The sequence below is a fragment of the Macaca nemestrina genome, chromosome 1 (assembly GCF_043159975.1).
Source record: "Macaca nemestrina isolate mMacNem1 chromosome 1, mMacNem.hap1, whole genome shotgun sequence".
Taxonomy (NCBI): domain Eukaryota; kingdom Metazoa; phylum Chordata; class Mammalia; order Primates; family Cercopithecidae; genus Macaca; species Macaca nemestrina.
Window position 1 is genome coordinate 210,245,261 of NC_092125.1, and position 20,578 is coordinate 210,265,838.

At 47.8% G+C, this 20,578-nt stretch overlaps 1 protein-coding gene across 4 annotated transcripts in view; it reads left to right on the forward strand.

The window, feature by feature from the left end:
• Positions 1-20,578, forward strand: part of LOC105494435 (3-hydroxy-3-methylglutaryl-CoA lyase) — a 39,985-nt gene that overhangs the window by 16,795 nt on the left and 2,612 nt on the right. For all 4 annotated transcript variants that reach the window (XM_024796768.2, XM_011762836.3, XM_071098708.1 and 1 more), the window contains 6 exons: positions 4,197-4,280; positions 7,453-7,560; positions 8,266-8,361; positions 10,721-10,869; positions 14,234-14,297; positions 16,910-17,098. In XM_024796768.2, coding sequence (XP_024652536.2) covers positions 4,212-4,280; positions 7,453-7,560; positions 8,266-8,361; positions 10,721-10,869; positions 14,234-14,297; positions 16,910-17,098 — 675 coding nt within the window. In that variant the 5' untranslated portion in view covers positions 4,197-4,211. The remainder of the gene's footprint in view (positions 1-4,196; positions 4,281-7,452; positions 7,561-8,265; positions 8,362-10,720; positions 10,870-14,233; positions 14,298-16,909; positions 17,099-20,578) is intronic.

The following is a 20,578-nucleotide window of genomic DNA, read 5'->3' on the forward strand; positions in this document are numbered from 1 at the left end:
ACTTAGAAAGTTAAGAAAATTAAACGAAATAGTAGATATTAATATGCTTTTAAGAAATATTTGGTGTAATGAGATGGCCATCTATGGGGTTCCAAGCATAGGAACCAGTATTAGTATTAGTACCAGATATGGGTTCAAGTCCAAGCTCTGTCACTTTCTAACTGTGATTTTTGGGTAATCTTCCTGAGGCTTGGTTTCTTCACCTATAGAGTTGGGATAATAATAGTCCCTGCCTTGAGGTTCTAATGCCTGTGGTTTAACACTGGGTTTAGTCAGTATTCGCTGTTAATGTTGATGTAGGTATACCATACCTCAGGACACTGTGGCACAGTACTTGTGTAGTTAGGGGGACCCTCTCTGAGCAGAGCTTTACAGAGGAGAAATGGGATGTTTAACCAGGAGAAGAGAAGACTGTGGACCGAACGGTGGTAAAGAGGCAACAGTGGCCCGGAGGTTAGGAGCTTGTGCTCTAGAGCCACACTGCCAGGTTTAGATGCTGCCTCAGTGACTAGCTCTCTATGTCGCCTCAGGAAGGTTACTTAATCTCTTTGGGCCTCAGATTTCTTTTTTTTTTTTTTTCCTGAGACAGAGTCTTGCTCTGTCATCTGTCACCCAGACTGGAGTGCAGTGGGGCAATCTCAACTCACTACAACCTCCACCTCCCAGGTTCAAGCGATTCTCCTCTCAGCCTCCCGAGTGGGGCCTTAGATTTCTTACAGTAAAATGGGGATGACGATAGTTCCTACCTGATAAGATTGTTGAGACGACAATGTGGGTTAATATGTAAACGGCTCACCAGGCATGGTGGCTCGTGCCTATAATCCTAGCACTTTGGGAGGCCGAGGTGGGTAGATCACTTGAGGTCGGGAGTTCGAGACCAGCCTGGCCAACTTGGTGAAACCCTGTCTCTACTAAAATACAAAAAATTAGCCAGGCATGGTGGTGTGCACTTGTAGTCCCAGCTACTTGGGAGGCTGAGGCAGGGGAATCACTTGAACCCGGGAGGCGGAGATTGCAGTGAGCTGAGATCACGTCACTACTCTCCAGCCTGGAGACAGAATGAGACTCTATCTCAAATAAAGAAATAAATATGTAAATGGCTCTTGTATGTGCCTGGCAAATGTTAAGTGTTTAAAAACTGTGAATTATTTTGTGAAGAGCTGTTACGGTGAAGGAAGTGTAATTGAGTTTATAATGTTCTAATAAAAGCAACTTGGAAGCAGGTTTTAGATTCTTTTTGTTTTTTGAGATGAAGTCTCACTCTTGTCCCCCAGGCTGGAGCGCAATGGCATGATCTCGGCTCACTGCAACCTCCTCCTAGGTTCAAGCGATTCTTCTGCCTCAGCCTCCCGAGTAGCTGGGATTACAGGCGCCTGCCGCCACGCCTGGCTAATTTATGTATTTTTGGTAGAGATGGGGCTTCACCATGTTGGCCAGGCTGGTCTCGGACTCCTGACTCAGGTGATCCGCCCACCTCGGCCTCCCAAAGTGCTGGGATTACAGGTGTGAGCCACCGCGCTCGGCCTGAAGCGTGTTTTAGATTCTTTCAGCAACACTCAACTGTTATTTATCGAGCCCCTATTATGTCCCAGGGCCTTAGAAATACAGCATTGAATAAAACAAAGTCCCTGTCTCATGAAACTTATGTTCCAGTGAGATAGTTTTAGGGTGATATACTAGCAGAGGCTGAACAGCCCTGTTGGAGGGAGATTCAAGTTGCAGGGACCTTCCAATTTAGCCTGTTGACTTCATGAAATTCAGTGGCTCGTTGCCTTAGTCTCTAAGAAGCTTTGTTGGCTGAAACAAGGCCAGTCAGGTGAGTTGTACATGTTCCAGCTGCTTCCTAGCAGGGAATTCCTGAGGGGCTTCAGGGGGTTGAGATCCTTAGCAGATTACACAGTGTGCCTCCTGCTTTGCCCCATTGTGGTATATTTATTCGGATTAAATCTATATAACAAAGTTGATTTGAAAAGTTACAGTATCAAGACAGGTAGAGGGAAGAGGGAAAAAAAAAGTCTTGTGTTACTTGATAGGGAAGACTAAGATTTGGAGCAGACTTTATATAGAGGAGACTCAAGGCATTTTGTAAAAAATGTTTTCAGCTACTGGGGGTGTCACCTCCCCTTAGACCCATTCTTGTCATCATCCAGCCTATGACTGTAACAGAATAGAGCCCTCCTGCATCTCGCCCACACCCCGAAAAGTCCAGGACTGATTATTCTTCCCCACACTCAGTAATTGCTCTCTTCTGGGACAGCTATGTCCTTCATGGTTTATTTGTTATTTTAATGACTTTAAAGAGTGCCTACTTTGTACCAAACACAGTGCCAAACACTAGGGATGAAGTGGAGTTGGGACAGACAAGGTCCCTCAAAGAGCTTATGTTCTACTGGAAGAGACATTGAGTAGGCATTCTTTATCGTGCTTTGAAGGAAATAATTATAGCTCTGCAATAAAACATAATGGGGGTGGGAAGAGAGGCAGCTTTGCAAAGGGTGGTCAGAGGAAGCCTCTCTGCAACGGAAAGATGAGAGAGAGATGTGAGAAGAGCTAGGTTTTTTTTGTTTTGTTTTGTTTTTTTGTTTTTTATTTTTTAAAGCCAGATAAGCAGCCTTGGGGCAGAAGGAAGAGAAGGCAGGGAGCTTAGCAACCTGTTGGGTGAAGGTTGGGAGTGGACAGTAGGGGCAAGTGATGATTCCAGGAGGTCAGAGGAGCCAACTCATACAGAGTCTTTTCTTTTCTTTTTTTAATTGGAAGGCATCAAGTGACATATAGAGTCAGTTAATTTTTTTTTTCTTTTTTTTTGAGATGGTCTTGCTCTGTTGACCAGGCTGGAGTATAGTGGCACAGTCATAGCTCACTGCAGCCTCGACCTTCTGGGCTCAAGCGATTCTCCCACCTCAGCCTCTTGAGTAGCTGGGACTACAGGTCCATTCCAGCGCACCTGGCTAATTTTTCTATTTTTAGTAGAGACGGAGTTTGTTCATGTTGGCCAGGCTGGTCTCGAGCCTCTAGCCTCAAGTGATCTGCCTGCCTTGGCCTCCCAAAGTGCTGGGATTACAGGCATGAGCCACAGTGCCTAGCCTTTTGTTTTCTGTTTTTTGCTTTTTTTTGAGATGGAGTCTTTCTCTGTCACCCAAGATGGAGTACAGTGGCACGATCTTGGCTCACTGCAACTTCCGCCTCCCTGGTTCAAGCGATTCTCCTGCCTTAGCCTCTTGAGTAGCTGGAATCAGGCATGCACCACCACACCTGGCTATTTTTTGTATATTTTTAGTAGAGATGGGGTTTCACCATGTTGGTCAGGCTGGTCTCAAACTTCTGACCTCAAGTGGTCGCCTGCCTCAGCCTCCCAAAGTACTGGGATTACAGGCGTGAGCCACTGCCCCCCACTGTGATACCCGGCCTTTTTAAACGACTTCTGACATACATACAGCAGCATACAGAGTCCTGTAGGCCATGGTGAATAGGTGAAAGGGATGAATCAAGTTCTGGCTTAAGCAGTAGGGTACATGCGATGCCTTTTACAGAGATGGAAAGGATGGAGTCAGACAGGCTTTAGGAGAAATTAGAGTTCTGTTTCAGGACTGCTAAATTGAAGAGATGCAAATAGAGCTGTCAGGTAGGCAGTGGAAAAGGAGTCCAGACTTCAGAAGAGAACCTGTACTGGGAGCATGAATCTCTTGCTTGTTCCTGTTACTGAGTGAAATTTTTTTTTTTTTTTTTTTTTTTTTTTTTTGAGACAAAGTCTGGCTGTGTCGCCCAGGCTGGAGTGCAGTAGCCGGATCTCGGCTCACTGCAACCTCCGCCTCCTGGGTTCACACCATTCTCCTACCTCAGTCTCCTGAGTAGCTGGGACTACAGGTGTCCGCCACCACGCCCGGCTAATTTTTTGTATTTTTAGTAGAGACGGGGTTTCACTGTGTTAGCCAGGGTGGTCTTGATCTCCTGACCTTGTGATCCGCCTGCCTCAGCCTCCCAAAGTGCTGGGATTACAGGCTTGAGCCACCGTGCCTGGCCGTGAAATATTTTTTTTGTTCTTAAATTCTCAAATAGACCAAATGTGAATTAAATGGTGAGAAAGATTTCTTCTTGTGTCATTATTAGTGAAGATAGATCCATTCTTTCATATTGGTCTCCCTGGGAATTGTGGCAATCTCTTCCTCATACTTTTTGTTTCCTCTTTTAAACCAAAGGTCAGCACCTCATCTATGGACACTTTACCAAAGCAAGTGAAAATTGTGGAAGTTGGTCCCCGAGACGGTCTACAAAATGAAAAGGTAAAGATGGAAATGAGCCAGAAAAGTGTTTCAGGCATCTGCTTTGAGTATAACGTGTGGTAGGTGCAATGGCAGTGGACAGAGCTATGCAAAATGTGATTCCTCTGTACAAGTTAGGGGAGAGTAGAGGAGGCCAAACAGGGACAGGCATCTGTGACAGCTAAATGATCTAAAATGGTGGGGCAAGCTGGGTGGGTGGCTCATGTCTATCATCCCTAATTACTTGGGAGGCTGAGGTGGGAGGATGGCTTGAGCCCAGGAGTTTGAGACCAGTCTGGGCAACATAACAAGACTCCATCTTATTAAAAAAAATGTATATACATATATATACATAAATTGAATGGTGGTGCAACAGGTTTGGTGTCCCCAGGTCCACAGCCCAGTGGGGTGGGTTAGGTGGTGTGGAGTGAAGGTGAGGGCATGCCTTTAGACCCAGCAATTCCATGTAATGGGATTTATCCAAAGCAAGTCATGAAGGCCAAATGTAGAGATTTAGCCTTGGAGGTGTTCCTTATGAACCTGTTGGTAAGCGCAGAACTGTTGGAAACAACCTAAATGTTTCATATGAGGAAAGTTGGGTCAGATACATTATGGACTTCTTGTAAAATGAAATATTATGAAGCCATTAATAACATAGGTATATATAAAGTGACTCAAGCAGGTTATAAAAGAGTGCGTGTGGCTGGGCATGATGCCTGTAATCCCAGCACTTCAGGAGGCTGAGGCAGGCAGATCACTTGAAGCTGGGAGTTTGAGACCAGGCTGGCCAATATAGTGAAACCCTGTCTCTACTTAAAAAAAAAAAAAAAAAAAAAAAATTAGCTGGGTGTGATGGCGCACACCTGCAATCCTAAGGCTGAGGCACGAGAATTACTTGAACCCGGAAGGCAGAGGTTGTAGTGAGTCGAGATCGTGCCACTGTACTCCAGCCTGGGTGACAGCACAATTCTGTCTCCAAACAAAAATAGTGCGTGTGCGTGTTTGTGTGTGTGTGTGTGTGTGTGTGTATTTTTTTTTTTTTTTTGGTGGGGGAGACAGCGTCTCACTCTGTCACCCAGGCTGTAGTGCAGTGGCACAATCTTGGCTCACCACATCCTCCACCTTCCCGGTTCAAGTGATTCTCCTGCCTCAGCCTCCCGAGTAGCAAGGATTACAGGACTCCACCACCATGCCCAGGTAATTTTTGTATTTTTAGTAGAGACGAAGTTTCACCAGGTTGGCCAGGCTGGTCTTGAACTCCCAACCTCAGGTGATCCACCTGCCTCGGCCTCCCAAAGTGCTGGGATTACAGGCATGAGCCACTGCGCCCTGCCATGTATTTTTTTATCTTACACTTTTATGTAAGAAAAAAGTTTGTATACATATGGGAACATTTATCTACACTAGGACCTAGACCAGCACTTTCTGTGAAGATGGAAATATTCTGGACGTGAGCCTTTCCATGTGGTGGCCACTACACCCATGTGGTCCTTGAGAACTTGAGATGTGACTAGTGTGGCCAAGGAATTGAATTTTTATTTTTACACAATTTTTATTAAATTGAAATAACCACATGTGACTAGTGACATATTGGACTGCACAGATCTAGAAAGTTACACACCAGGGTGTTAATAGTGTTATCACCAGAGGTTCTAAGGGTAGTTTTCTTTTGTTTTTGGCATGTTTTTCTGAAAGAATCATATATTGATTATTTTTCAATAAGAAAAGCTTTTTTTCTTTCCTTTTTTTTTTTTCTTTTAGCACATCCATCCTAGCTTTAATAGTGAGTGCTTGTTGGAAACAATAGTGTGTAAGTTCCTGGAAGGCAGAATCCTATCTGTTCTGCTTATCACTGTATCCCTGGCACCTAGCACAATGCCTGGAACATGGAGGGCTTTTCAAAAATTATTTAACAGGCTGGGCATGATGCCTGTAATACTGGCACTTTGGGAGGCTGAGGCAGGCAGATCACCTGAGGTCAGGAGTTTGAGACCAGCCTGGCCAACATGGTAAAACCCCATCTCTACTAAAATAAATGAGCCATGGTGGTGGCATGTGCATGTAATCCCAGCTACTCTGGAGGCTGAGGCAGGAGAATTGCTTGAACCCGGAAGGCGGAGGTTGCAGTGAGCCGAGATTGTGCCGCTGCACTCCAGCCTGAGCAATAGAGCAAGACTCCATCTCAAAAAAAAAAAAAAAAAAAAAAAATATATATATATATATATATATATGTATATATATATGGAATAGATTAAGTTAGAGCAGTGGGAGAGAAATTGGAGAAGGCAGGCGAAGGGAGGACCTAGTAAGAAGGGCCTGGAGTTTTTTTGTGTGTTCTTTTTGTTTGAGACAGGGTCTTGATCTGTGTCACTCAGTGCAGTGGCACAATTATTGCTCACTGCAGCCTTGACTTCCCAGGGTCCAGCGATCCTCCCACCTCAGCCTCCTGAGTAGCCGGATCACACACGTGCCACCACGCCTGGCTAACTTTTGTATTTTTCACCGTGTTGCCCAGGCTGGTCTCAAACTCCTAAGCTTAAACAATCTACCTGCCTCAGCCTCCCAAAGTGCTGGGATTACAGGCGTGAGCCAATGTGTCCTCCTGGACCTGGAGTTCTTAGAATTTGTTGCCTAATCCTGTAAATCTTAGGGAGCCATAGAAAGCTTTTGATGCAGGAGAATGGAAGATTGGAAGCTGCATTTTAGGAGGATTCCTGTGTAGGATGAATTAGTGGCATGAGACCATGGCATGTTATATACAGAATAATGATGGTAGATTTGGAAAGAGGAATCCATAGAATCTGGTGAGCTACTGGACATGGTGGGGAGGAAGATAAAGAAGCTGTACGCTGAACACATGAGGCTGAAGTCCTGTGCCAGTTGGGAGACAGAAGAGAGGAGGGTGTGATACTTTCGGGGCCCCATCCCATACCCCCTAGAGGGTTAGTCATCTCTGCCCTTTCAGGCCGTCACACGTTGCTCTCAATTTGTTTATGATGGGATTATAAATTAACACACATTTACTTATGGGAAAACCTGCATGGCGGAATAATGTTTCTATGTAAATAATTCTTTTTCAGGTGAGAAGCTGCATTCACTGCAAAAAATTATCTATAGTACTTGAACTAACAGGTACTGCATTCTAAGGCTGTTTTAATACTAACTTTGCTGACCTGGTGTTTCTCCACTATAGAATATCGTATCTACTCCAGTGAAAATCAAGCTGATAGACATGCTTTCTGAAGCAGGACTCTCTGTTATAGAAGCAACCAGCTTTGTGTCTCCTAAGTGGGTTCCCCAGGTGAGCCCTAGCCCTCAATGAGAGGCCTTTCTCCAGGGATGAAAAGTTTTGCATTTGCCTTTGAAGCAAGTAGAAGTCAAGGCCATAGGTTTCCAAGCCCCTGGCTTTGAGAGGTCTCAGGTGATTCATAGCACTGTGTTGCAGCAAAAGAACATGGCCCAGGATTCAGGGCCTTGGGTTCAGTCTTGGCTCTGCTCATCTGACTTGCTCAGTGACATTGCTAAGGCCTTTCCCCTCCTCGATATTAGAGATGACCTCTTCTAGCCCTAAAGTCTAAGACCCTCTATGCCTGTCTGTGGTTTCTTTGTTTGTAAAAGAGGAAGACTGACAACTCCTGCTTCACAAAGATAGTTAAGTGGAGAAGATACATCCTGTTACAAAGGAGTGTTTAACACACAGCTGAGCTCAGGGCCTGGCCCAGAGTACGTTCTCAATAAATGGCTGGCAGTAGTATTCCTGCTGTTTCTGCATATGTAAAGCTGGCAGTATGGGCCCTATGGAGAAACTGGGATCTCACCCAAACCACGGGCCCTTGGGACTCAGCAGAAGTCAAACAGTGAAAGTACTGGAGAGACTCAGCTCTGCAGAAGGAATTACTCTCTAAGAGTTCTGGAGATCAGAGGCTTTGTGATGAAAAGGTTTTCTCTAACTGAACTCTCTGCCTGCTCTTGGTGATGGCTTGACAGTGTCTCCCTTGGTTCCTAGATGGCTGACCATGCTGAAGTCTTGAAGGGCATTCAGAAGTTTCCTGGCATCACCTACCCAGTCCTGATCCCCAATTTGAAAGGCTTCGAGGCAGCGGTAAGAGGATAGCTTGTTGGTGGGGGCTCCTGAAATGAGATTGATGGCATTGGTCCCTGCCTTGTCTTGGGGCCTCAGTCCCCTGTCCTGGGACGTCCATCTGAACAGCTTGTCTGTCAGCCAGACCCTGGGGCAGACCTGGCCCTGCCACTCACTGTTCTGTGATGTTGACAAGTTGACAAGCCTATAAAATAGGGCTAAATGATAATACCTGAAGTTGTGAGCATTTCAGAAGATAGGATGCATGTACATTGCTTAGCAAGAGCCTGATAAAAGGTAACTGCTTAATAAATGATAGCTCTTTTGATTATCCACTTCATTAGAGAAAGGTAATCAAGCTCTCCACAAGTTTCAACAGTAGTTGCTGGCATCTGCCAACTTTCTTACAATTTTAGACAAGAACATCTTTGGAGATGTCGGTTCTGGATTTAGGCAAAAACCTTTATTTGGCTGGGCACAGTGGCTCACATCTATAATCCCAGCACTTTGGGAGGCTGAGGCAGGAGGACAGCTTGAGGCCAGAAGCTTGAGACCAGCTTGAGACCCGCTTTATGGACCAGACCATAAGGAGACCTTGTCTCTACAAAAAAAAAAAAAAAAAAAAAATTAATTAGCTGGCTGTGATGGCATGCACCTGTAGTCCTAGCTACTCAGGAGACTGAGGCACAGGATGGCTTGAGACTAGGAGTTCGAGGCTGCAGTGAGCCATGATAACACTGCTGCACTCATCCAGCCTGGGTGACAGAGCAAGAAAAAGAAAAAAAAGCGTTTTCTCAAGAGTGACTTCCAGGGTGGTGATGGCGGTGGTGGTGGTTTCCTTGGGGAAAGTCAAAGTTTTTTTTTTTTTTTTTTAATTAAGAGAAATTACTGTGTTTGTTTCCTACTGCTACTGTAAGAAAGCACTACAGGCTGGGCGCAGTGGCTCACGCCTGTAATCCCAGCACTTTGGGAGGCCAAGGTGGGCAGATCACGAGGTCAGGAGATCGAGACCATCCTGGCTAACACAGTGGAACCCCATCTCTACTAAAAATACAAAAAATTAGCCGGGCGTAGTGGCAGGCGCCTGTAATCCTAGCTACTCGGGAGGCTGAGGCAGCAGAATCACTTGAACCCAGAAGGCGGAGGTTGCAGTGAGCCAAGACCATGCCACTGCATTCCAGCCTGGGTGACAGAGCGAGACTCTGTCTCAAAAAAAAAAAAGCAAGCACTACAAATTGGGTGGCTTAAAACAACAGGAGTTTATTCTCTCACAGTTCTGGAGGCCAGAAGTCCCAAATCAAGGTGTCAGCAGGATTGGTTCCTTCTGAGGCCTCTGGGAGAATCCGTCCCATGCCTCTCTCCTGGGCTCTGGTGGTGGCCAGCAGTCCTTGGCATTGCCTGGCTTGTAGATGCATCTCTCCAGTCTCTGCCTCCATCTTCCCAGGGCCACCTTTTCTGTGTCTCTGTGTCTTTACATGGCCATCTTTTGTTTTTGTTTTTTTTATACAGAGTCTTGCTCTGTCGCCCAGGCTGGTGTACAGTGGCACAATCTCGGCTCACTGCAAGCTCCGCCTCCCAGGTTCAAGCAATTCACCTGCCTCAGCCTCCAGAGTAGCTGGGACTACAGGCGTCCACCACCACACCCGGCTAATTTTTTGCATTTTTGGTACAGACGCGGTTTCACTGTGTTAGCCAGGATGGTCTCGATCTCCTGACCTCGTGATCTGCCCGCCTCGGCCTCCCAAAATGCTGAGATTACAGGCATGAGCCACCACGCCCGGCTGGCCATCTTTTTTCAAGGTCACCAGTCATATGGGATTGGGGCCCACCCTATTCCAGTATGGCTTCATCTTAACTAATTATATCTGCAATGACCCTGTTTCCAAATAAGGTCACATTCTGAGGTGTGCTGGGTTTTAATCCTTCAACATGTCTTTTTAGGAGGACACAAGTCAACCCATAACATTCACATAACATAAAATTTACCTTCAGAGAAATTTTTTGCCACTCTGTGCCAGTGTTCCTTAAACAAGAAAGTGCTGGCCGGGCGTGGTGGCTTCCACCTGTAATCCCAGTACTTTGGGAGACCGAGGCGGGTGGATCACAAGGTCAGGAGTTCGAAACCAGCCTGACCAACATGGTGAAACCCTGTCTCTACTAAAAATATAAAAATTAGCCAGGCGTGGTGGCGGGCGCCTGTAATCCCAGCTACTCAGGAGGCTGAGGCAGGGGAATCACTTGAACCTGGGAGGCGGAGGTTGCAGTGAGCCAAGATCGTGCCACTACACTCCAGTCTGGGTGACAAAGCAAGACTCTGTCTCAAAAAAAAAAAAAAAAAAAAGAGAAAAGTGCTGAAAGGAGTTCACCTGGATGTTGGCAGGTTGCTGCTGGAGCCAAGGAAGTCAGCATCTTTGGAGCTGCCTCAGAGCTTTTCACCAAGAAGAACATCAATTGTTCCATAGAGGAGAGTTTTCAGAGGTTTGACGCGATCTTGAAGGCAGCACAATCAGCCAATATTTCTGTGCGGGGGTGAGTCAGAGCACATTGGTATCGTTTCCTCTGTACCGTTCTGGAATGGGGCTAGACTCTGACTCAAGTGGTCCTCCTGCCACAAACTTCTTATCTTGGTGGGGGGCAGCCCAAACTCCACACCTAGACGTCTTTTCCCAAATAAGTGTGGTCAGAAGAAATCCTAGCAAGTACCTTCTCTCAAATCTGAATTTTGGGTCAGTTTACCAGCTGACCATTATGGCATGCACCTGTAGTCCTAGCAACTTGGGAGACTGAGGCAGAGGATGGCTTGAGACCAGGAGTTCGAGGCTGCAGTGAGCCATGATAGCACCACTGCCATCATGCTAGAGGAATCGAGCAAGACGGGACACTAACTGGAGTTTGTGGAGATCAGTTGAGTCCTGGCTTTATAACTAGCTCTTCACACATCCCTGGAGAATTACCTGGGCTTCTATGTTTCCAACATCACATCTCTAATATCAGTGATTCCAGGCATTGTGTGTGTATTATCTATAATAATTGAAACCTCATAATAGCCCAGCAGGGAGTAGGTTATCCCCACTTTATAAATGACAAAACTGAGGCCCAGGAAGGGTGAATAGTCTACCGTAAGGTCACAGTGCTGTGCAAATTGCAGCCAGAGGCCCGGCATGGTGGCTCACACCTATAATCCCAGCACTTTGGGAGGCCAAGGCAGGAGGATCACCTGAGGTCAGGAGTTCAAGACCAGCCTGACCAACATGGCGAAACCCCATCCCTACTAAAAATACAAAAATTAGCAGTAATTCCAGCTACTTGGGAGGCTGAGGCAGAAGAATCATTTGAACCTGGGAGGTGGAGGTTGCAGTGAGCCAAGATCACACCACTGTACTCCAGCCTGGGTGACAGAGCAAAACTCTGTCTAAAAAAGAAAAAAAAAAAAATTGCAGCCAGAATGATCTTTCAAAAGTGCACATCTGGGCTAGACATGGTCACTCATGCCTGTAATCCCAGCACTTTGGGAGGCCGAGGTGGGCGGATCACCTGAGGTCAGGAGTTCGAGACCAGCCTGGCCAACATGGGGAAACCCCGTCTCTACTAAAAATACAAAAATTAGCCAGGCATGGTGGCGCGCCACCTGTAATCCCAGCTACTCAGGAGACTGAGGCAGGAGAATCACTTGAACCCAGAAGGCGGAGGTTGCAGTGAGCCAAGATCACACCATTGCACTCCAACCTAGGTGACAGCGAGACTCTGTCTCAAAAACAAAAAACAAAATCCCACAAAAGTGCACATCTGATCACATCCCTCCCGGTTAAAAAGCTTTCAGTGACTAATCAAGTGCAGACTTTTTAATGAGGCTAACAAACCCTGCATGATTTGGTCCCAGCTCTTTTCAGTAGCGCTACTGTTCCAGTTCCCTTCTGGCCCCTGCTTCCTCCTCATGGTACACTCCAGCCCAACTGGAACTTCTTTCCGTTTGTCACATGCCTCCACTCTCTCTTGCCTCTGGACCTTTGCACGTGCTTTCTGTAGACTCAGAACAACCTTCCTTCGGAGGCTGAGGTGGGCGGGTTGCTTCAGCCTAGGAGTTTGTGACCAGCCTGGGCCTGGGCAACATGGTGAAACCCCAGCTTTACAAAAAAAAAAAAAAAAAAAAAGCCAGGCATGGTGGCATGTGCCTGTAGTCCCAGCTACTCAGGAGGCTAAGGTGGGAAGATCACCTGAGCCTGAGAGGTCCAAGCTGAAGCGAGCCAGAATCATGCCACTGCACACCAGCATGGGTGAAAGAGTGAGCCTCTGTCTCCAAAATATAAAAAAGAACACTTCCTCCACATCATGCTTCTCGGAGATAACTCCTGCTCATCCTTCAGGTCTTCTTGTGGGAGTCAGTTCCTCTGAGAAGCTGCTCCAGTCCTTCAGCTGGAGTTAGCGCCCTTCTCTGGGCACCCATAGTGTCGGGACATCCTCTAAATGTAGCACTTAGCTGCTTGTTAAATTCCCTCCCTGCCCCACCTCACTAGACCATGCACTCCCTGAGGGCAAAGCCCACATCTCTCCCAGTCCCTGGGGTGCTCCGCTCTCCCAGCTTGGGGCCTAGCACACAGTGGGCACTCAGTCACTGACGGGCAGGTGGATGAATGGGGAAGCAGGGGCTCCAGTAACATCAGTCCGACTTCCAGATCTGTGTCTTTCTAAGCATCTCTCTTACCTTTTTCTTGCTCAGCAGTGGTTGGAGAATAAGTGGGAGCATCAAAATGGAAAAGTACACTGAGATCTTTGAGTCTGAAATTATTTATCTATAGAACGTTTATTAAAAATTATCTATAGCCTCTTAATATGCAGAATACTTTGCTTGACTCTAAAGGGTTTTGAATACATCTCAGCTCCAAGAGGGTGGGTGGGAATAGAAGTCACCCACATCCAAAATCTACCCTCCTTACCATAGCCCTAAGACCCATGATCAGACCTGTGCCCACCTTGCTGACCTCCTCATCTCATACTTCCTTTCCCCTTGCTCTCTCTGCTTCAGCTATCCTTTGTTCTGTCTGGAGCACGCCTGGCTCTTCTGTCTCACGGCTTTCTCCAGGCTCTTCTCTCTGCCTGGAATGCTCTTCTCACAGACCCCCAGCTTCTTTCGGCTCCAACATCCTGTCCTCAGAGGGGTCTTTTCTGGATCCTCACTACAGCTGGCCTCCACTTGTTCTATCATTTCCCATCTTTCCTCTGTAGCACATCACTTCTGAGAGTTTCTCCATTACTTACTTGGTTGCCTTTTTATTGGCCATCTCCCTAACTTGAGATAAGCTCTGAGAGGGCAGGAACCTTATCAGTCTTGCCCACTGCTCTATGCCAGTTCCTGGCACATAGCAGGCAACTCAGTAAACATCAGGCGAATAAATGAATGAATGAATCTTCTAGCAACTCACTGGGGCAGCTCATCCCTTGGCCCTCAGGCCAGCGCAGCCTATTACTGACTCATATCCAATTTAGCTCTTGTTCTGAGTTTGGTTTTACCCAGTCTTTGGTCTCCTTCTGGATTACTGGCCCCAGCTCCTCTGGCACGTAGTTTTGCTCCGTCTCCCCACCGTACAACCCAGCTGCTTACTCCCCTTGCCCTGTCTAGCTCCTCCTCCTCTGCTTATTGTAAATCCTTGGCTGCCACTCCTGAGGCCTGTGCAACTTCTGCTTCCTGAACTGTAGGTCCATTGTCCCCCAGTTCCCTGCCATTGCTCTCTACTGCCTCCTGCTGGCACTGAGTTGTACCATCCCTGCCCTTCCTCCGCCCAGCTGCAGGTGTTGATTGCACACTGATCAGAAATGTGTGTTAAACGCCCTGCTTCAGTTCTGCTAGCCAAAGAGCTCAGGACACTGACCTCATTCCTCCCCTGTCTTCCCACAGGTACGTCTCCTGTGTGCTTGGCTGCCCTTATGAAGGGAAGATCTCCCCAGCTAAAGTAGCTGAGGTGTGTGCATGTGTCAGGGTGGGGGGTTTGGTGAGGGTTGGCCACCTTGTCTGCCCCTGAGTGCATAGGTTCCTCTCCCCACCCTTTCCTGCAGGTTCCTGATTTCATTCATTCACCCAGCTCCTTCATTAAGCTCCCCCCCGTGAGCACAGCTCTGCACTTGCTCCCTGGAGGACCCCCTCCTAGCTGGACATGTAGTCCTTGAAGCCCCTGGCCTCTACCCAGCCTGAAAACCTCTGATTCAGTTTCCAGTCTGGTCGTTGAGGTGATTCTCTGAGGAGAGGCTCCTTACCCAGGAGTTCCCACAGTTCCTTGTAGTGATTGAAAGGCCACAACCCTGATGTCCTCTGAACAGTCACCAGGTCAACACTGAGAAGAACACGGCACAGGAATTGAGTTTGACCAGCCCAAGAACTTACGTCATTTAGTCCTCAAAACCACTGTGCAAATTTGGTGTTATTATTCCCTTTTACAGTTGAGGAAACTGACACTAAATAATTTGCCACAGGTTACAAATGGTGAAATCAGGTATCAAACCCCATTTTGTCTCCCTCCAAAGCCCGCTTCTTCCCAGGATACTTTGTGGCATCCAGATAGGGGGAATGGTAACAGTAGCAACTGTTTCTTGAGAGTAGCTGCCCTGCTCCAGGTCTTAGCCTCAGTTGCACCAGTCCTTGCCATATGACCTAATGGTCATCACCATTTTTCCGAAGCAGAAATTGAAGCTCAGAAAAGTTAAGTTCCTTGCCAAGGCCCACAGCTAGTGAGCAGCAGAACTAGGACTTTAACCCAGCATCTCGTGACTTCAAGGGTCTGCTCCTTCCCCTGCACCCTGCTGCCCCCTAAAGGCCAGCCACTGCTGCCCCGCTCTGTGCAGGGCCGCTGGGGGAAACGACATCACCATTTCATTTATCCAGCAGATCATTGGTGTCTTCTGGTCCCCCTGCCCCGCCACATCCCTCCGCACCTTGTCCAGCAGCCCCATGCTGGCAGCAGCTCCTTGGGTGAGGCCATCTTTTTTTTAAGTTCACCAGTCATATGGGATTAGGGGCCAACCCTCTTCCAGTATGGCTTATTCCAGTTGGACCCATATTGGACCTATTCCAATATGGACCCATTTTGCAGTGGTTTTAGAGGTGTGCAAATGGGCTTCTAAAAATTTAAATAGTGATGTACCTCTATTAAAAAATATAACTATTGGCCAGGCATGGTGGCTTACGACTGTAATCCCAGCACTTTGGGAGGCCGAAGCAGGCGGATCACCTGAGGTCAGGCGTTCAAGACCAGCCTGGCCAACATGGTGAAACCCCGTCTCTACTAAAAATACAAAAAGTTAGCGGGGAGTGGTGGCAGGTGCCTATAATCCCAGCTACTTGGGAGACTAAGACAGGAGAATCAGGCCAGGCGCGGTGGCTCAAGCCTGTAATCCCAGCACTTTGGGAGGCCGAGACGGGCGGATCACGAGGTCAGGAGATCGAGACCATCCTGGCTAACACAGTGAAACCCCGTCTCTACTAAAAATACAAAAACTTAGCCGGGCGAGGTGGCAGGCGCCTGTAGTCCCAGCTACTCGGGAGGCTGAGGCAGGAGAATGGCGTGAACCCGGGAGGCGGAGCTTGCAGTGAACTGAGATCCGGCCACTGCACTCCAGCCTGGGTGACAGAGCGAGACTCCGTCTCAAAAAAAAAAAAAAAAAAAAAAAAAAGACAGGAGAATCACTTGAACCCAGGAGGCAGAAGTTGCAGTGAGCTGAGATTGTGCCACTGCACTCCAGCCTGGGTGACAGAGCAAGACTGTCTCAAAAAATATATATATTGTACATATATAATATAATGTATATAATTATATATAATTATATAATGTCTATAATTATATATAATTAATGTCTATATAATATACATTATATATCATAATGTATATCATATGTATTGTATATAACTACATAATTATATACATTATATATTACATATACAATTATATACATAATATATAATTATATGCATAATATATGTATTATATATTATATACATTATATATATACTATTAGCTGGGCATGGTGGTACACACCTGTGGTCCAGGTTACTTGGGAGGCTGAGGTGGGAGGATTGCTTGAGCCTGAGAGGCCGAGATCACACCACTGTACTCCAGCCTGAATGACAGAGTGAGAACTTGTCTCAAAAAAAAAAAAAAGAAAAAAAATGTAACTAGCATCTCAGACCCATGATTTCATGGATTTTATTGCTGAGGATAAAATGACACAGAAGGAATCAACTTCACTGATTCCAGCACCTGGGTCTGACAGTATGATGTGACGGTGGTAAGTGAAAGACTGAAGTGTGAGGGGCACAGGTAGGGAGGAAAGCACAGGGGTTGGAGCTTCAGGACTGTGGGCTGGCTCCAGCGGCTGGCTCTGCCCCTTAAGCCTCCGCCTCCTGATCATAGGTAGAGGATCGTCGTTCCCAGTTGGAGTTGTGAGGAGCATGTCATCCGGTAGGAACTGAGTGCTTCATACACAGAAGTGTTCTGTCCAGGCAAAGGTCCCCGGCTTCTGAGTGCATGGATCCCCTGGCTGGCGGATTCTGTATCCTCCAAGTGCCTGCTTGCTTCCTTAGGTCACCAAGAAGTTCTACTCAATGGGCTGCTACGAGATCTCCCTGGGGGACACCATTGGTGTGGGCACCCCAGGGATCATGAAAGACATGCTGTCTGCTGTCATGCAGGAAGTGCCTCCGGCTGCCCTGGCTGTCCACTGCCATGACACCTATGGCCAAGCCCTGGCCAACACCCTGATGGCCCTGCAGGTAATCAAAATCATATGCCCATTCTCCCAAAGGTCATGGTGGGCAGGACAGCTTGTTATCATTTATTCTTTCAGCAAACATTTACTGATGCCAGTATGCCAGGTTCTGAGCGGGCAATGGTGGACATTGTCATGGTGACCCCGCTCAAATGTGAAGTGTACACCTCTGTGTTACAGAGACAGTCACGGGAGTTACATGGCAATCCTGCTGCATTATGACAGATGCCATGAAGGGAGGAAGCATGGGGCTCAGGAAGCCTAGAGGGGCTCCATCCCAGCTGAGGAGATCTAGGAGGATTTGCAGAAAAGGCCTGAGTGAAGCTTGAAGGACATAAAGTAAGCTGCTGGCGAGGGAAGAGGAAAGGTGACTGGGCAGAACTGCACCTCAGGACTGATGTAGGGTTCAGGGAGGACTCATACAACCTACAGGGTTGTGAGTGTGCGAGTGTGTAGCGGAAGCAGGTGAGGAGACAGGAGGTAGAGAGGCCAGCAGAGGTCACTCAGAGAGAGAGGCTTCAATGCCGTTCCCCTCAGATTTAGTTTTCCTTGAGGTTTGCTTCTCATGGGCTGGTCCAGAATGGTGATCCATTGGCTGGCAGCCAGATAGAAGGGACATTCTTGGTGTCTGACCACGGCTACCTTGCTGTAGCACTGGCCTACCCTTCCATCTCTAGGATAGTGATGGCAGTCCCAGACACTTTTTTTTTCCTCTCAATTATCCCCTAGAAGTTCGTGTCTAAGCCAGGTGACTCTGTTACATTCTGGGCCAGTTTCCTCAGAGTTGTGGCTGTCAAGGTTAAGGTTCATAGCTCTGTGGTCTCCTCATTTCTCGGCTTACTGTGACACTCTGCCATGGCTCCTGGGCTTTCCTTCAGCTCATGCGTTTCTCGGCCAGGCAGTCAGGAAGAGTGACTTCCCCTCCTAGACCTTGCCAGGCAGGTAAAGGGGAATTCTGCACAGCCCAGGTGAGTCTGAGGCAAAACTCCATCCTGACTAGGCTCGGGACACTCCTGCTCCTCTGTGCTTCTCTGTTTCTTGGCAATGATGTCTCAGAATCCCCTTTTTGAAAACTTATCAGGGAACAGGTTGATCTGTGTGATGTCTGGCAGCAGCTTCCTCTGACCTCCCTCTTCCATCAGTTATTTCAGGAATATGGATCGATGTGCCAGGTTAAGTGCTGACTTAGATAATAGTAACAAAACCCAATCCCTGCCCTCTGGGAGCTCATGTCATGGTGGGTGGGGAAGACGGATGGAAGATTACAGGCGTGTAAATAACACATTGTCAGACCATTTATTCACCTATTAAAACCTAACCTGACAGTGCCTAGTGTGCTCGGCACTGTTCTTAGCATTAAGGATTCAGCTGCGACCAAAACAGAGTCTCTGACCTCATGAGGCTGACACTCTAGTACGATGAGGCAGATAATAAATAAACACATAAACATACAGCAGGCCAGGTGCTCATAAGCACTGTGGAGAAAAATGAAGCAGGTTAAGGCAGTGCCAGGCCTTTCTGTAGAGTGGCCTCACTCAGAAGGAAGCATTTGAGAGAGACCCGAGGGAAGCAAGGGAGTGAGCCCTGCGGACCCCTAGCAGGGAGCGGGAGGGAAGGGAGCCCCACCCAGGAAAGCAGGCACAGAGCCCTGAGGGAGGAGTGTGCTTGCCATGTTCAGGGATCAGGAGGAGGCATGTGGCAGGAGCAGTGTGACCGAGGAGAAGGGGGCAGAGATGTCAGGGTTAGAGGAAGGCCAGATCGGGGGCCCTGTAGGACTTTGACTCTCAGACTGAGCTGGGAAGCTAACAGAGAGTCTTGAGCAGGGGCGGGGAGGGAGATGATCTGAATGTTCCCTTTGAGAGGCTCCTCGGCCGGGCACGATGGCTCACACCCATAATCCCAGCACTTTGGGAGGCTGAGGCAGGTGAATCACTTGAGGTCAGGAGTTTGAGACCACCCGGCCAACATGGTGAAACCCCATCTCAACTAAAAATATAAAAATTAGCTGGGTGTGGTAGTGGGGGCCTGTAATCCCAGCTATTTGGGAGGCTGAGTCATGAGAATCACTTGAGCCCGGGAGGTGGAGGTTGCAGTGATTTGCAGTGAGCTGAGATAGTGCCAGTGCACTCCAGCCTGAGCAATAGAGCGAGACTCCTTATCAAAAAAAAAAAAAAAAGAAAGAAAAGAGGCCCTTCTGGCTCTTGTGTAGAGAATACACTATAGACGCAGAAAAACCAGTTTGGAGCCTACAGCAATCCAGGTGAGAGACATGGCAAGGAGACCTGGAGGGCGGAGGTGCGTGACCGGATCTCAGCAGTCTGATCTGTGACGCTCGAGACATCTATAGGCAGGTATGTTAACCTGGGTGCAATTAACTGGGAGGGAGTGGAGATAGAGAAGCTGTCTGAGGAGTGAGCAGTAAGGGCTCCAGCCAAGATCAGGGAGGTGAGGAAGAGCCAGCAAAGACTGGATCGAGGCCTCAGGACCTGAGGCCAGAGCACTAGGAGGAAAACCAAGGGATGTGGAGCCCTGGAAGCCACACGGAGAAGGTGTCCAAGATGATGCAGCTAGTCAAGTGCAAAGCTGAAGACACTTGACCTTTGTACTTAGCTACATGGAGGCCACCAGTGGCCTTGACTAGAGCTGTTTCAGTGGAGGAGTTGTGGGGATGCAAACCTGTTTCAAATGGGTTCAAGTGGGAATGGTAGATGTTAAATGGGAACAGCTCTTTTGAGGGACTTTGCTTTGAATGGGGGGAAAGAAATGGGAGGTTAGAGGGTTCCAAAAAGGTTTGTAAAAGATGGGAGAGATCGCAGGCTGTGTGAGGATGACCCAGTGGAGGGGAGTAACAGGTTGCAGGAGAGAGGGAGAGATAGATTTACTGGAGCACATTCTGAAGCAGGTGGGAATGGGCCTCATGCCAAGGTGGAGAGGTTGGCCTTGGCTAGGAGCTCGGGGTCCATCTCAGGCAGCATGAGGGACAGTGGTTCTGTAGGCCCAGATGTAGGCAGGTGGGTAGATGTGACGTTGGGAGTCAATGGAGACATCTCTTTTGATTGCATCCATTTCCATAAAGCAGCAGATGAGAATGAGGATGGGGAAGGGGGTGATAGAGGTTTAACAAGAGAGGAGAAAGTGAAATAGTCATTTGGGAGAGTGGGAGGTGACTGACCTGGGAAGATGGGATGTGGGCCTCATGTGACAAGGCCCTGACTGAGTGAGACCAGCCTGGAGGTGGTAGGGGGTAAGCGGGGGGTAATAAATGAACCACAGTAAACAACAGAGGTCTGAAATCTCAGCATTGGGAGGGGGTCAGGCTGGTGATCAGAAAAGGTCTCCCTGAGCAGGTAGCTTTCAGACTGGAACCTAAAGGGTAAGAGTCCACCATGAAAGGAAAGATACTGCGGGCAGAGGAAACAGTGTAGCAGAAACTAAAGGGAGAAGCACTGTCTCTGTGGGATTTTCGTGTCAACAGAATCATAAG